Consider the following 13,657-nt stretch of genomic DNA (forward strand, 5'->3'; position numbering starts at 1 on the left):
CAAAACATGTTTGTGAAGAGGCCGAACCTCTGGGGAAATGTGTAAATACTGTGTATCTACAGTAAAGGATTTCACTCAGTGTAAACACCATGAAAGCTGGGACAATGTATCTGATGCTGTCAGATAGTGAGAAATAAGATTATTGTTACAATTAGGAAACTATAATAGGGAAATTATTTAGATTTCCTGTCGATTGACTAATCAGCTGACTTATCGCTTCTGCTCTATGAAACACTCCCTCAAATTACTATCAGATTAATAACATAACAGGAAACCAAATCCATCAATCTGAAATGCTGTATTAAATGCAATTCTTCTTATTATGCATTACATAAATAAGTAAACAACTGGCTGCTGCTTCTGAATAATTAATATCTCAAATCTTCCCTTCACCAGAGTCAAGGTCTTGACCCAGTTTTCCGGTAAACTCAGCTGTGTCAGGGCCTTTCAACCCTTCACCTTAACAATAACCTCAGCAAGCTGAACCACTCTATGACCTCAACTCTGGTTTCAGCCCATGCCAGCCACTCCTTTTCTTTTGACTCCTTTCATCCCAAAATTAACCTTTACCCCCTTCCAGCCTTTTCTTTATCATTTACATCTATTAGATTTCTGCTGATTCACAGTTCGCTCACCTCCTGACACAAATCTGTTTCTCAGATATCTTCATTACAGGATACAGGCTTTTGTTTCAAAATGAGATTTCCATTATGTATCGACTCTCACAAAACGATTCCCATAGCAGAATGAGGAGGAGGAGCTGGTGACGCCTTGATTAGCGAAAGGATGATACTGATGGGATCATTAGTAATGTAGAGGTATCAAATAGTAATCTTATGGTTATTTAGCAATTTGAAAGACACACAAGCTTTTTGGGGCTTAATAGAAGCCAATAATTGGTTTTCTTTCTACACACACAGCAGGGTGTGTTTAAGTGTCTGAGGAAATGATAAAAACTCAGTTATATTACAGGCAAATAACAGTGTAGATACTTCCCAAACTGCTGCCGGAGGGTGATGTATACTCCACTGCATACAGCAGCTAGGCTTCAAAAGTGTTAAATGTCACAAATTTTCATCTAAAGTAGATTTTGCATTTATTCCGGAGAAAAGTGTGCTGAGACGCCGCATTCATTGTAAAGTTTATGTCGATAAATCTATAGGATATACAGTAGGAGATTTTTCTCTCCTGCCTCGGATTTGTCTGGATGACTGCTCCAGTGCAGTGTAATTTCATCAATTCGGTAAATAATTTATTCACCCTGACATTCTCACTGGGCGCCACTGCAGCAAGGTGAAACAGCTTCACGAAGTTGATGCTCCATCATCTTCACTGGGGTTTGAAAATGCAGAAAGCAATGGATTTTAGCTCAAATTGAGTTGGTTGTGCCTTTTGTTGAGCAACCGAGGTTCATCGAGACCTTGACTGACTTTACTCCTGATGGCTTCCTATCCTTTCTCTGTGCAGGTGATAGAGTGTATAACCCAGGGCCGTGTGCTGCAGCGCCCCCGGACCTGTCCTAAAGAAGTGTACGACCTGATGCTGGGCTGCTGGCAGAGAGAGCCCCACATGAGACTCAACATCAAAGAAATCCACGGCCTGCTCCTCAACCTGGCTAAGGCCTCGCCTGTATACCTGGATATACTCGGCTGAACACAGGCAGAGGACAAAAGAGAGTTTTGGGTTCATGTGTGTGCGCGTGTGTATGTGTGTGTGTGTGTGTGAGAGAGAGAGAGAGAGAGATGTCATGGTGAGGATGGTTACTTCATCCAAGTGTGTATGCACATTTGAAGTTGAATGCGTGCGTGCGTGTGTGCATATGTGCGCGTGTTAGTGATGACATGGTGATACCTCTGAATGATGTTTGTGTGTGTGTGTGTGTGTGTGTGTGTGTGTGTGTGTGTGTGTGTGTGTGTGTGTGTGTGTGTGTGTGTGTGTGTGTGTGTGTGTGTGTGTGTGTGTAAGGTAGTGCTGTACAGGATGTGAAGCTATTATCAAACTCTAAAAGGCAATCAAAAAGTTCTTCAAACCGTCCCCAATCGTTTCTGTCCTCCCACCAATTTCCTCTCCTTTGTGCACCTCTATTCCTTCCCTCCTTCCTTCCCGAAGAGACATTTACTAAGAATAATTTAACTTTGGAGGGGGAAGAAAAAAAAAAAGGTTCTCGCTTCTTTTCAAATGCTTTAAACTGACTGGGGCTAAACTGATGAAACCTGATTAACGGGACTTTAAATTTAGTGACTCATTCGTTGCTGCCTGTCGGACAACAGGACTCATTTGAGCATCAGGAAATTTCAAGGAGGAGCAGAGAGAGGAAGGATTTCCAGAAGCTTCAACCCTTTTGCGTGTAAATAAGAGACTGAACGACAGTGAGACGTTTCAGAGGAAGTGGCTCCGTGAGATGTTGAGCCATAAAGACACTGTGTTTTCCCCTCTCACTCTGTCTATCTGTCTGTCTGTCTGTACGTTAGTCCTTTCTTTCTGTCTGTCTCTCAGAACTATACACGAGTATTAATGTCAGCATTCATCCAACAAGGCTTGTGGAGAAGACTACACACGTGACAATTAACACACTGGTTAACATATCGTAGACTGAGTGTAACAGAATATTGACCAAAAAAAAAAGGGAAGGAACTTAAACACATCCTGGTTTTCGCTCTTTCTGACGATAAAATCAGGAGTTGGGATGATTTCTGGTCCGATTACAAAAATATAAAATAACAATAACACTGTCAACTGAGGCTCGACTGACCTGCTGTGGTGGAAGAAACTATTCAGAAACGAAAGCTAAGGTATCTTTCTACACTGTAATGACGACTCTGAGATCTGTAAAAAAACAAACAAACAAACAAAAAAAAACGCTACAATATCTCCTCATGCAACACGTTGAATAGATATAATTTTATGGATGTATGCACTCACATCTGCACACTGCATTTTTCCATTGTTTTCTGTTACATCCTACTTTGCTCAGGCCTGCACTGCACTGTCATACGGAACATGGTAACATGATAACCGCCCCCCGCCACTCTCTCACGCCCACCCCTTCACCACCAAAGTGACAGATGCTGCACTTGTGATGTCAAGCACTTGTGTCGGAGGTCAATTGATTCATTTGTCCACAGATGTCTGATTTTGCTGAAGGCCTTGGTGTTGGTGGGGGTCTGTGGGGGGTTAGGTAGTGGTAGTGGTGGTGGTGGTGGTGGTAAAGGTTTCTGTGGGAGACTTGGTTTTGAATGGTCAGATCACGGTCAGATGTGTGGGCGGCGGCGCTGTAGAAGGTGTGGTTCATTTGGTCAACCCATATTAAATCATCAAGGCTCTCAGCACTCAGACATCCTTGAAAACCACATCTGTGCTAGAGGGGTTGCACACAAAACACACACACACATACAGGCAAACACACACACACTGTATACCTTATCCTGTCATCCCTCCATCTCCACACACACACACACACACACACACTGAAAGACACTCAAAACGGGCTGAGAAGGAAATTGAATTGTGCATGTTTTATTATTTGAGCGGTGCAGTGCTTTAGCCAGGGCCCGTCCTCTGTAATGGTGTAATGTATATTTCATTACAGCCTAATGGGCTCCATTAGCACAGTCTCCTCACAGACATTCAAGACTTATTGTTTTATGGCTGAGAAGGAGGGATGGAGGGATGGAGAGGGGAAGGAGAAGAAAACAGAGAGAGGACTGAGGAACGGTGGAGAGGAGAAATAAGACCAGAGGTAATAACGCATATTGGGGGAAGAAATGGAGAGCAAGAACAGAGAAGCAATGGGGTAGAAAGGAGAAGATGGTGCGGGAGCAAAAAGGCAGGAATGGGTCGTGTAGAAAAAGATGAAGGAGGAGGAAGGGTCGACAGTGGAGAGAAGAGAAGGGAGGGAGAGAGAGAGAGAGAGAGAGAGAGAGAGAGAGAGAGAGAGAGAGAGAGAGAGAGAGAGAGAGAGAGAGAGAGAGAGAGAGAGAGAGAGAGAGAGAGGAGGTGTGAATGTCCTTTGGGAAAAAGTGAGAGTGAGCATCCATCATTACTGCAGCCTGCAGATGTTCTCATAAGCCGCAACTTCAACTTCACGCTCCCGTCACATTCCTATGGCTGCCCTCAACCACTCTCTCTCACTCTCACACACACACACAAATTCTCCACACACACTTTACTGGCAGTCCACCAACAGCTTAAACAGAAAATAAACTCAATAATGCACCACACATCCTGATGATGGAGAACCGCTTCACTCACTTACAGTACAGCTCACATATCTGGTCAAACACTCCCAGGCACACTGTATATATACAACAGCTCACATGCATGCAAGGAAACACATTTAATGTTTGTTTTTGCATTTTACGGGGGCATATTTTACTCTTTACACACATATTAAAAAGTCATAACCACTGCAGTTTCACTAACAGCCATGTGAACTAGATGTAAAACATCAATCTGGAATTATAAGTCTTATTTGTTTATTGAAAACAGCACTTGATGGTATTGATGTTTGTGAACTTGAAAATGTTGATTTTATTGATTTATAGTATTATTATTTATAAATTAAGAAGCATTTTGTACATTTCTTTCTATATCTAAAGTTGCCTTTTGCAACAAAAAACTGATTGAAACTGAACTCTGGTTTAATTGATTACGTTTTAGCAAATGTGTAAGATAATCTTGAGTGTATTATGTATTTTTATGTCAGGCTCCCTCTTAACAGCTACCTAGCCTGTCCTCATGTACAGTGTACTCTACAACAGGGATGGATGTTTCACCAGTCCGTCACATTTGTAGATTTAGTTTGCTGTATTGCAAAAATTATTGTCACCTGTCAGCACACAACGCAAAGGGTTAACGGCTGCAGCATTGACGGTGCAGGCTTACAGGGTCTCCAAAATCCATCCCTGCTGTACAGTCCAGTAGAGTTTGCACTAAGCGAGCATACTCGACTCCATTCACTAACTTGCCACACAGTATCTCTGTGCAATAACAGAGGGCAGGGCGTGTGAGGGCCTGTGTGTGAGCTGGAAAAAACTGTGAGAAACAAACACAGTACGAACGTCTCAGATGTCAAAAGAGTAGAGTACTTGCTGTTTCCCTTTTTTTTATTTATTTGATTTTTCAATAATGAACTGTGTCGAGTTGGATGGCAGTGATGTCTTGACAGTTCTAGTAAGAGGGATGTTTGTTATGATGAAGACCTGTCAGCACAACGCAGGAGCGCTGTGTGAACTGTTAACACAACTGTGGCTGGAGATCAGCTCTCTTTGCATCGACGCCTCAGATCAAAGGTTCTGGTCAAACTCAAAGAAAAGGAGGCGAAACAACAACTGCTGTATGAATGGATATCTCAAAAAATGGAGGGACTGACAATCACAGACTTCTCTCTTTCTCTCTCTTATTCAAGTGACCTACTGTAAAATAGACTATTCAACCAACTTTCCTCTTCTATGCTGCCTATACTGTACGTGATAGTCTTAAACTTTGGTCTCTAGAAGTGCTACTTTTCTTTTCTTTTTTTTTATTTTGTAAAAATGACGTAAAAGCAAGAGGAATGAACAAAAATACATGTACAAATGTGAATAAGCTGCTGAAAGAAAAAAGCGTCGCTAACTGCTGTGTCCGAGACTGTGTCGGTATCTAGATTGTACTCTTTTCTTCTTTTGTCTTACAAGTGGAGGGCAGAGAATTGGGAAGCTGCATGGGACTCACAAATACACTAAATGATATACAGCAGCCCCCGGGATGTAGAGCAATGTTTGCTCATTCTCCCGGCGGTGTGTTTGTGTGAGTGTGTGTCTGTGTGTGTGTGTGTTTGGAGAAGGCTGATTGATGCCTTAGTGAGTCAGGAGGGATCCGTAGGCTGGGTTCAGACTCGAGTGAAATCCCTGTTGAAATGCAAAGAGATTCAACGGAGGAATCAGGAACTGATTTGTTGTCGTCGTTCACAGATTCATGATAAATGACTTAACCTAGTTGTGTAGGTTTGAGGTTGTTATTATGGCAGCTAAGATTTATGGACTCACTCAATTGTTTTATTTATGACCAGAAAATCAGCCTTCTTCTCTACATTACATATTTTACAAAAAGCCTGGGACTCACAGAAATATATGAGCAATATTAACAGATATTTTCCCCTCACTCTAAATGAGTTTGGTCTCCTCAACTTAAAGGAGTATTATTATCCGTATCACATTTACTCCCGTCTCTCTCCCAACACTAACATCACAGTCTTAGCTATTAGAGCTGAAATATCATAAAGGTCAACTCTGAGATTACCTTTGTGCTTGGATGCTTGTGGAGCCCTGAGGAATGTATTACCACAAAAAAACTGCTACTCTGCAAAAAAAAAAAAAAAAAGAGAGAGAAAAAACCGGAAAAAGAACAAATGGAACCGATCTTGCTATATGCAGTATCTCTGTTTTTCAGTGCCAGATTTTTATTTATTTATTTATTTTGATTCTGTGCTATTTGTCTCTGTGTTAAAAGGTTTCACTGCTGCCACTGTGGTAGAAAATAGGGAGGATTTTTGGATGTTTTTTGGATGTTTTGATTGTAAGAGGCTTAAAATAGGACAAAGCGCTGTAAAGGTTTCTGTGTTAAAAGAGAAGTTAAAATGTTTTTTCTATGCCTAAAAATACTCTTCAAAAATGTTGGAAGCAGCTGTAGCTATTGCAAAGCACACAAGGTAATTAAAATCTGGGAATAGTCTGTCGGATGCAGCCAATGTTCTGTCTTTGCAAGCAGGTTGTTCCTCGATAAATCAAAAGTTTTGATGCTACCAATCTGTGCTTAGCTGGCGAACACACATACACACACTCAGTCTCTCTCTCATACACACACACACACACACACACACACTCAAACACAGAAACACACACCAGAAGGAACTTGTACAGTCATACAGTTGCGTGGTGGAAATGATCATAGTGAGTCATGTTGGCAATGATGGTGATGATGATGACGATGATATGATTTTTCTGAACGTGGACCAGTCTGTCGTGATACAATGTAATTAATAAAAAGTGTTATGTCACATCAAATCTCCTGTAAATAAGTATAATGACTGGCTGTGTGTGTGTGATTGTGTGTGCGTGTGTGTGTGTGTGTGTGTGTTAGAAAGGGTCACACACACACATACACACTTAGCAAAGTGGAATATGCAAAAGAAAGCGAGAGGTTTTGTTAGTAACAGAAGAAGTACTCAGGCGTGCTCAGGGCAGTGTGAGAGAAACAGGAAAATATGCTAAATTGAATTCAGTGATAGAGCTGGAGTGTGTGAGTGATGCTACATCTTTCTCATTCTATTAATCCCAGTTTAAATCCAGTGTCTTTTAAGAGAAAAAAGAAAAAAAAACTTGCTTGGTTTGCAGATTAGGAACAGGCTGAGAGCTTTTGCAGGGAATAGAACAAGCAAATTGGACAGAAGAGTACCCCTAAATCCCTGATGCAATTAAGCAACAGTTGAATTAATCTGTTCTTTTTACACAGAGCTCTGTCTACAATTTATCTTTTAATAAAAACGTCATTGGAAAGGAAATGAGAAATGCATAAGGCGCAAAAAATTCACCTTAGTGTGCATGCGTGTGTTTATGTGTGTTAAAAAAAAAGATCAAGTGGTAGTAGTGCTTTCCGTTGTGTACTACAGTAGAGAAGTCCTGTACTCAGCACTTCAAGCTCATAAATAACAACACACACACACACAAGTTGTAAGGATGAGGGAAATGAGGGAATGTAAACTCTCATCTACTGTGTGTCTTGGTAAGACAAATACAGGAGCTGATGCCGCTCTCAGAAGCCTGGGGCAATATCAGTGCTTCTTTTGCAGTAACCGAAACGTCCTGAGTTTTAAATCCTGCTAATCATCTTTGTCACAACACTTCGCCTCCTCTTCGCCTTGAGACAGTATTACCACACCCTCAATCTCAATTAGTACATGCTTAACCTCAATAATTCTGGTCTAAAACTGTGCTTCTTGAGAAAGCGCCACTGTGGGCGAGACCAAGAGGTCATTTCCTCTGGGAATTTTTTTATTAATCAAAACTAAATTTGCTTTGAGGACATATTTAAGTAATACTAATCTGTTTTCTGGCAGATTGTTTTGGCAGCCTGTAAAGTGAGAGGTTTGATATTCAGAGGCCTTGAGCTTAGTTGTAAATACGGCTTGACCCTCGGATCATTACGGAGCTCCCCCAGATCAGACCAGTCTCTCAGAAAGGATCATTATTTCTGTTTTATATACAACTAATTTGCAACAGCACTCGTAGTTTTACTGGGAATATAAATCTGCATTTTTCCAAAACCACAAATTTTCCTTAACCTTAATCAAAATGTAGCAGACATTCAGACAGAAGTCCTTGAATGAAGAGAAAGTTGTTGTATTATGTATTTACTCCTTTTCCTTCATTGAAAAATTGACAATATATGATAATCAGAAGTTTGATAAAACATTATTTCTCTGTTTTAAATGAAACATTCATTCTTAGTGAATGTGCACTGGGAGGTTCAATTTCTCACATCATTAGTTGTAATGTCTGAAGCTGAGATCCACTCAAAAATGTATTTTGCTTATTATCACTGGTTGACTTTCACTGTGCAGACTGACAGACTGAGCTATAAGTTCTCACATGAAACCCAAACATCGCCTGTGTGCAGGTTTTATGAAGCAATGTTTGATTCTGAAACTATTTGTGAATGAATGAGCTGGATTGGAACACAGAAGAAAACAGTGAGTGTAACGTCAAAGTCACTGATAAATACCTGTGAGTTTCAACAAAAAGCAAACAAGGTTTTGTGTGCTATGATACGAGACAGACGAACCAGATTGTGAGGAGGAAACTCTCCATTGCATTACCTGGCTGTGATAATGTATCCTGAGTTCAAAGCCTAACAAAGCCTGTGAGGTGAGTGCTGAGACGTCGGAGAAGGTAACATGTCACCTGACCCAAGTGACTGAAGAACAATATCCCAGCATTTTTCATCATTTTCCAGCCACAGAAATAATTGCCGCCAAGCCAAGGCTTAGAGTTTCTATCAAGAGGGCTACACATCAAAGCCTCAGTAATGCTGTTACTAACTATAGCCTGTCTTTGTCTTAATACTATACTATTAGCCATAGTCTCATCCCAGAAGATCTAAAAGCAGCAGGAAAAGCAACTGTTGCCTGGAGAAAATGTGTCATTATAACAGAAACACAGGCTCGGAGAGAAAACACAACAGGACAATGTTTCAGTGGAGACAAAGGCGAAGCGAGCCAAAGCTGCCTCGTAATGACGTGGACCAATTAGAGATTTTTAAGGCAGTGACAGGCAGTCATTAGCGGTTAATCCTTCACCGCTGCACCTGCACAGTGACATCATCACCGCCACAGGGAGGAGTGTTTATGTGGATGTGCTGCCTCACGAATCTGAGCATCTGCTTGTGTGAGAGTGATTTATAGCTGTTCCCAGCACAGCAATATGGAGCATAATGGATGTTTCTTTTTTTAAATGAAGCCATATTCCTTCTTGAATTTTATTATAGTTCAGTAACTTTACAACTGACTGGTACGTTTTTACTTCAAAGCAATTACACTTAAACAATAAAATGCCAACATAATAAAGGAACATTTTAATGAATGTAAGCATATCTGCAAAACTGCAAAACACTTTTTTATTTGTTTTCTTGACAATACCCATTCAGAAAGTGAAACCTGATTAATGTTTTTATAGTTTCGTTCAGGCACTTGAGTCTCTTGGTTCAGCTTAGAGAAAGATTGTGCTTTTGGGTTGAAGCAGGTGCATTATTCATGCTTCGGTTTTTATACACATTTTCACTGTGCATGTAAAAAAGAACTCCACTAGAAATGCTGAAAAAATGTCTTACACCTGGGTGAGATGGAAAAGTTTGTGTATAAGACATTAAACAGGCTACAAATAAATCATGACATAAGGGATTACAAATTGCAGCAGATGAAAACTTCAAATCTGTGCGAGGTGATGAGGAGACTGTAATTTTCCTCAAATCAATACATGAAACAAACTGAAATACATAATTTCCTTCATGTTTTACACAGTTTTCTAACATGTAGTATGGCTGGCTCATTTTTAATTTACTCTTCCCATTGCAGCCTGCGGATCTGCCTTGGTTCTGCACCACCTGAGTTTAGATCAGCAATTTAACATCCGTCGACTCTCAATGTTTGCATTTTGCAGGTTTTGTGGAAATTCAGTTAAATTACGTAGTAGCTTGAACTTTATTTGGATGGAAATGTAATAGCTCATGTAACTATTTTCCACATTCTCTCTCAGTTTGTCTTTCATTTTTGTGATAACGGTTTGAATCTGAGTGTGTGACATATTAAAACATAGAAAAAGTCATGAAGTCATCAAACCAACTCAGCCATACTAGTTCCACAACAATATCTAAAGTTTGCTAACATTGGCCACCATAATGGGCTGTGGTTATTTCCTGCAAAACAAATTAGTATACAAATGTAATAGGAGGAGAAAAAGTTTAATTACCGTTCACTTCCCAGGCTGGGGCAAAGGCAGAAAGACATTTTGTTTTTCAGAGATTTTCTCCTGACTGGTTTAATTACAACAGGTAAATGCATGAGGTGGTTGGAAAATGACTGGAAGCAATGGCTCATTTCAAACAAACACAAAAAGGATTAGATACAGATACAAATATTAAGGTGGCTGCACAAATAGAGATATGATCACAAACAAACACTTCTCCAAATCCCTCGAGTGAAAGAGGTGCTCGCAATGCACAGGAGTGGCCTCTCCCAGAGGACAGCATCAAAATGGAAAAACAGAAAAACAGGACAGTCTCATAACGGAGAGCCATTCCTCATCTTCTGTCTGCTCCTGCAAGAGTTTCCTGTTCCACCAAGACGGAACAGCCCATGGCTTTATCAAGATTTATGAGCTAAATCATCATTGGAAATATAAGACACTTGTTGGGGCACAAGGGGAGGTTGGAGAGGAGGGGAAGCAGCCAGGGAGCGAGAGAGAAAGAGAGAGAGGAAGGGATGGTGGGACAAAAGGAGAAAGAGGAGACAGAGTGAGAGGAAAAGCAACAGAAAGCGACAGAGATGAAGAGAGAAAGAGGATTTTGGTAAGAGCAGATGTCTAGACCTGATCCAAACGACCATCTTCAGTAATATATTTTATGATCCTTCTGTTTGTCTCTCTAAATGTGCTGATATCGCATTTGAATGCTGTTATCAAATGAAACACTCTCAAAACAAGCAGCAGAGATAAAGGGGCTCCAGACTGGATAAATGGAAAATGAGGTGAATCTCAAAGTCCATCAGCCACAGCTGCTCTATTACACGATCCCTCCTGATGACACTCTTATCCTTCGCACTTCAGATTTCTTTGCTGGGAAAAGAATGATATGGAAGACAGAAAGCTGAGACAAGAACAGCACACAAATCACACAGGTCCCATGACATGTTGCTTCTGGACGGCCAGAGTTGTTTTTCTACACATATATAACATATGTACTGTAGATCACATAATCCTCATAGAGGCTCAGAATTAGATGAGTGCTACTATCAGCCTCAGTACAGAGCTGCAGCCAGGAGGCTTTGTGCTCAGCTTAGCATACATGTACATGCTTGAGGCGAGGGGAAACACCTAGCCAAGCCTGAAGTGACATCAAAAAGAAATGTAAAAGCAACATGATTGGGATTTTAAGTTGAGCTCCATGTTGCACTCAATGCTGCATACTACATTTTACTAATCTCATCTCCAGGCTTATGTCGTTGTGATGTTGAGTTTTCAGCAGAGGATTCAAGATTCAAGATTTTTTTTTTATTGACAATTCTCTATATTTCCTTATATCCAGGACAGACAGAAGAATCAAAAAGGATCTGGCCCATCTCCTGTCTTCCCCTCCGTACATTTTGTTTCCCTCTCTCTATTTTGTGCTGTGTGTGGTCTGGTCTCCATGTCTGTCATTCTCCAGGTCTGGGCAGGGCTTCTGGGTTCTCCTGCAGTCTCTCTCCCTCACAGCTGCCAGTCAGTCCTGACCGCCATGCACCTATACCTCTACTGCAGCAGTATTTAGCCTGGGTTCACTCTCCACTCTTTGCCAGTTTGTCGTCCACCTCTCGTGCCCTGCCACCTGCCTGCCCTCAGTTCTTCGCTGCCCAGCCCTCCTGCTGTCTTGTCTTACTCCCTGGACATCTGCTCTACTCTCCTGCCCGCTGTAGCTGCTACAGTTTTTTGTTTTCAGTAGTCACCGTAAATATCGAGCACCTGCACTTTTGCAAATAAACACTTTTCTTGCATCGATCTGCATCGGAGGTCCAGTCTGAATCAGTTTGAACATTTTTCCTGACAGTTTGTCTCCACCTTTAAAATAAACAGTATAGAATATAAATTAAGCACTTGAGAAAAAAATCAATAAGATGAAATATAATAGAATATAATGTATAAAAACAACCTATGTACAACAGTTGATTATGTTGTTAGTAATTGCAAATGTTCAAATTCATTGTTTTGTTTGGTTGTTTGTTTTTTCCCAAGCACTTCTCATTGTTGTTGGCTTAAAAACTTTTAATCTTACAGATTTCAGTAAAATTTGGAGTCCATCTGCATTGTCCCATTGCTATTTTGATGACTGAGCTCTCAGGAGTATTGACACTCAAAGGGGTTTGGCATCTATGCTTTATTATCCTTTTAAACTTAAGGATACATAGAGATAATTACTCACTAATTCAAAAAGAGTTTTCTTTGAATTACGGTGATATAGATTGTCTTTATAATAAAAAATAAACAATTTAAACAGAAAGCCAGTTATAATTCACAATAATTTTATTGCATTAAAAAAAACAATAAAACCTTGGAGAAGGTTTACAAAAGTTAAAAGTCAATTTAATCATGGAGAAACTAGAATTTCTGTCTTTTATCGATTTTTTCTACAGTACAAGTACAGTGCAACATACTTCAACATTTTTATCTGAGGATTTTTAGGTGAATGAATGAACATATGCCTCAGTGTGAAAGATAAATTCAACAATAAGGCCAGTAAACTAACCAAACTCATTTGTCTTAATTGTCAGGTCCAGACTTTTGTTATGGCAGTGTTGTCTATAAACTTCTCACTTGGACTTTAAATTCAACCCCATCTGTTCTGTAGGGATGTGCTGACTATTTAATGTTACTGGTGTGAAAGACAAATACAATTTTAATCAAAATTCGGAGTCTGAAGAGCTTGATAAATGCCAGCACTCGTTATTCTTCCAGCCTGGACTACCTTTAATGAGCTTAGCATCTGTCCATTGAACAAAACGACACTCTATAAAATGACTGCTGAGCCATGTGTTTCTGCAAATCGAATCAAGTATGTGTGCAACTGCCTGATTTTCATATGATTGACTAATGAATTGATGTGAGTTATACAAACCAAATGAAATCGGCTTCATTTGCCCTTTCTGAGATTTTAATGATAACTGTGCAAAATGTCTCTTCGCTGACGGTAGAGTTACTGGATGTCAAGGATGGTATAGGAGCATTGGTGGAAAGAGACAGACGGTACAAACTGAAACAATAAATCTTTTGCTAATAGGTTATATAATACCTATGATGACAGTCAAAGAAAAAGGGGCAGGATAGACAATATGACAATGGACTAGATCATTTCAGGTAGAGTCAAACAAATAAAG

General features: G+C 40.2%; 1 protein-coding gene across 1 annotated transcript in view; it reads left to right on the forward strand.

Annotated features, from left to right (window-relative positions):
- ntrk2a (neurotrophic tyrosine kinase, receptor, type 2a) overlaps nt 1-1,653 on the forward strand; it is a gene marked incomplete at its 3' end in the record, with an annotated part of 76,724 nt that extends 75,071 nt beyond the window's left edge. The window contains exon 18 of the mRNA XM_083979683.1: nt 1,468-1,653. Within this exon, the coding sequence (XP_083835809.1) occupies nt 1,468-1,653 (186 nt within the window). The remainder of the gene's footprint in view (nt 1-1,467) is intronic.
- Nucleotides 1,654-13,657: the final 12,004 nt, after the last annotated feature.

This window comes from Trachurus trachurus (genome assembly GCF_905171665.1).
Source record: "Trachurus trachurus genome assembly, chromosome: 9".
Lineage (NCBI taxonomy): Eukaryota > Metazoa > Chordata > Actinopteri > Carangiformes > Carangidae > Trachurus > Trachurus trachurus.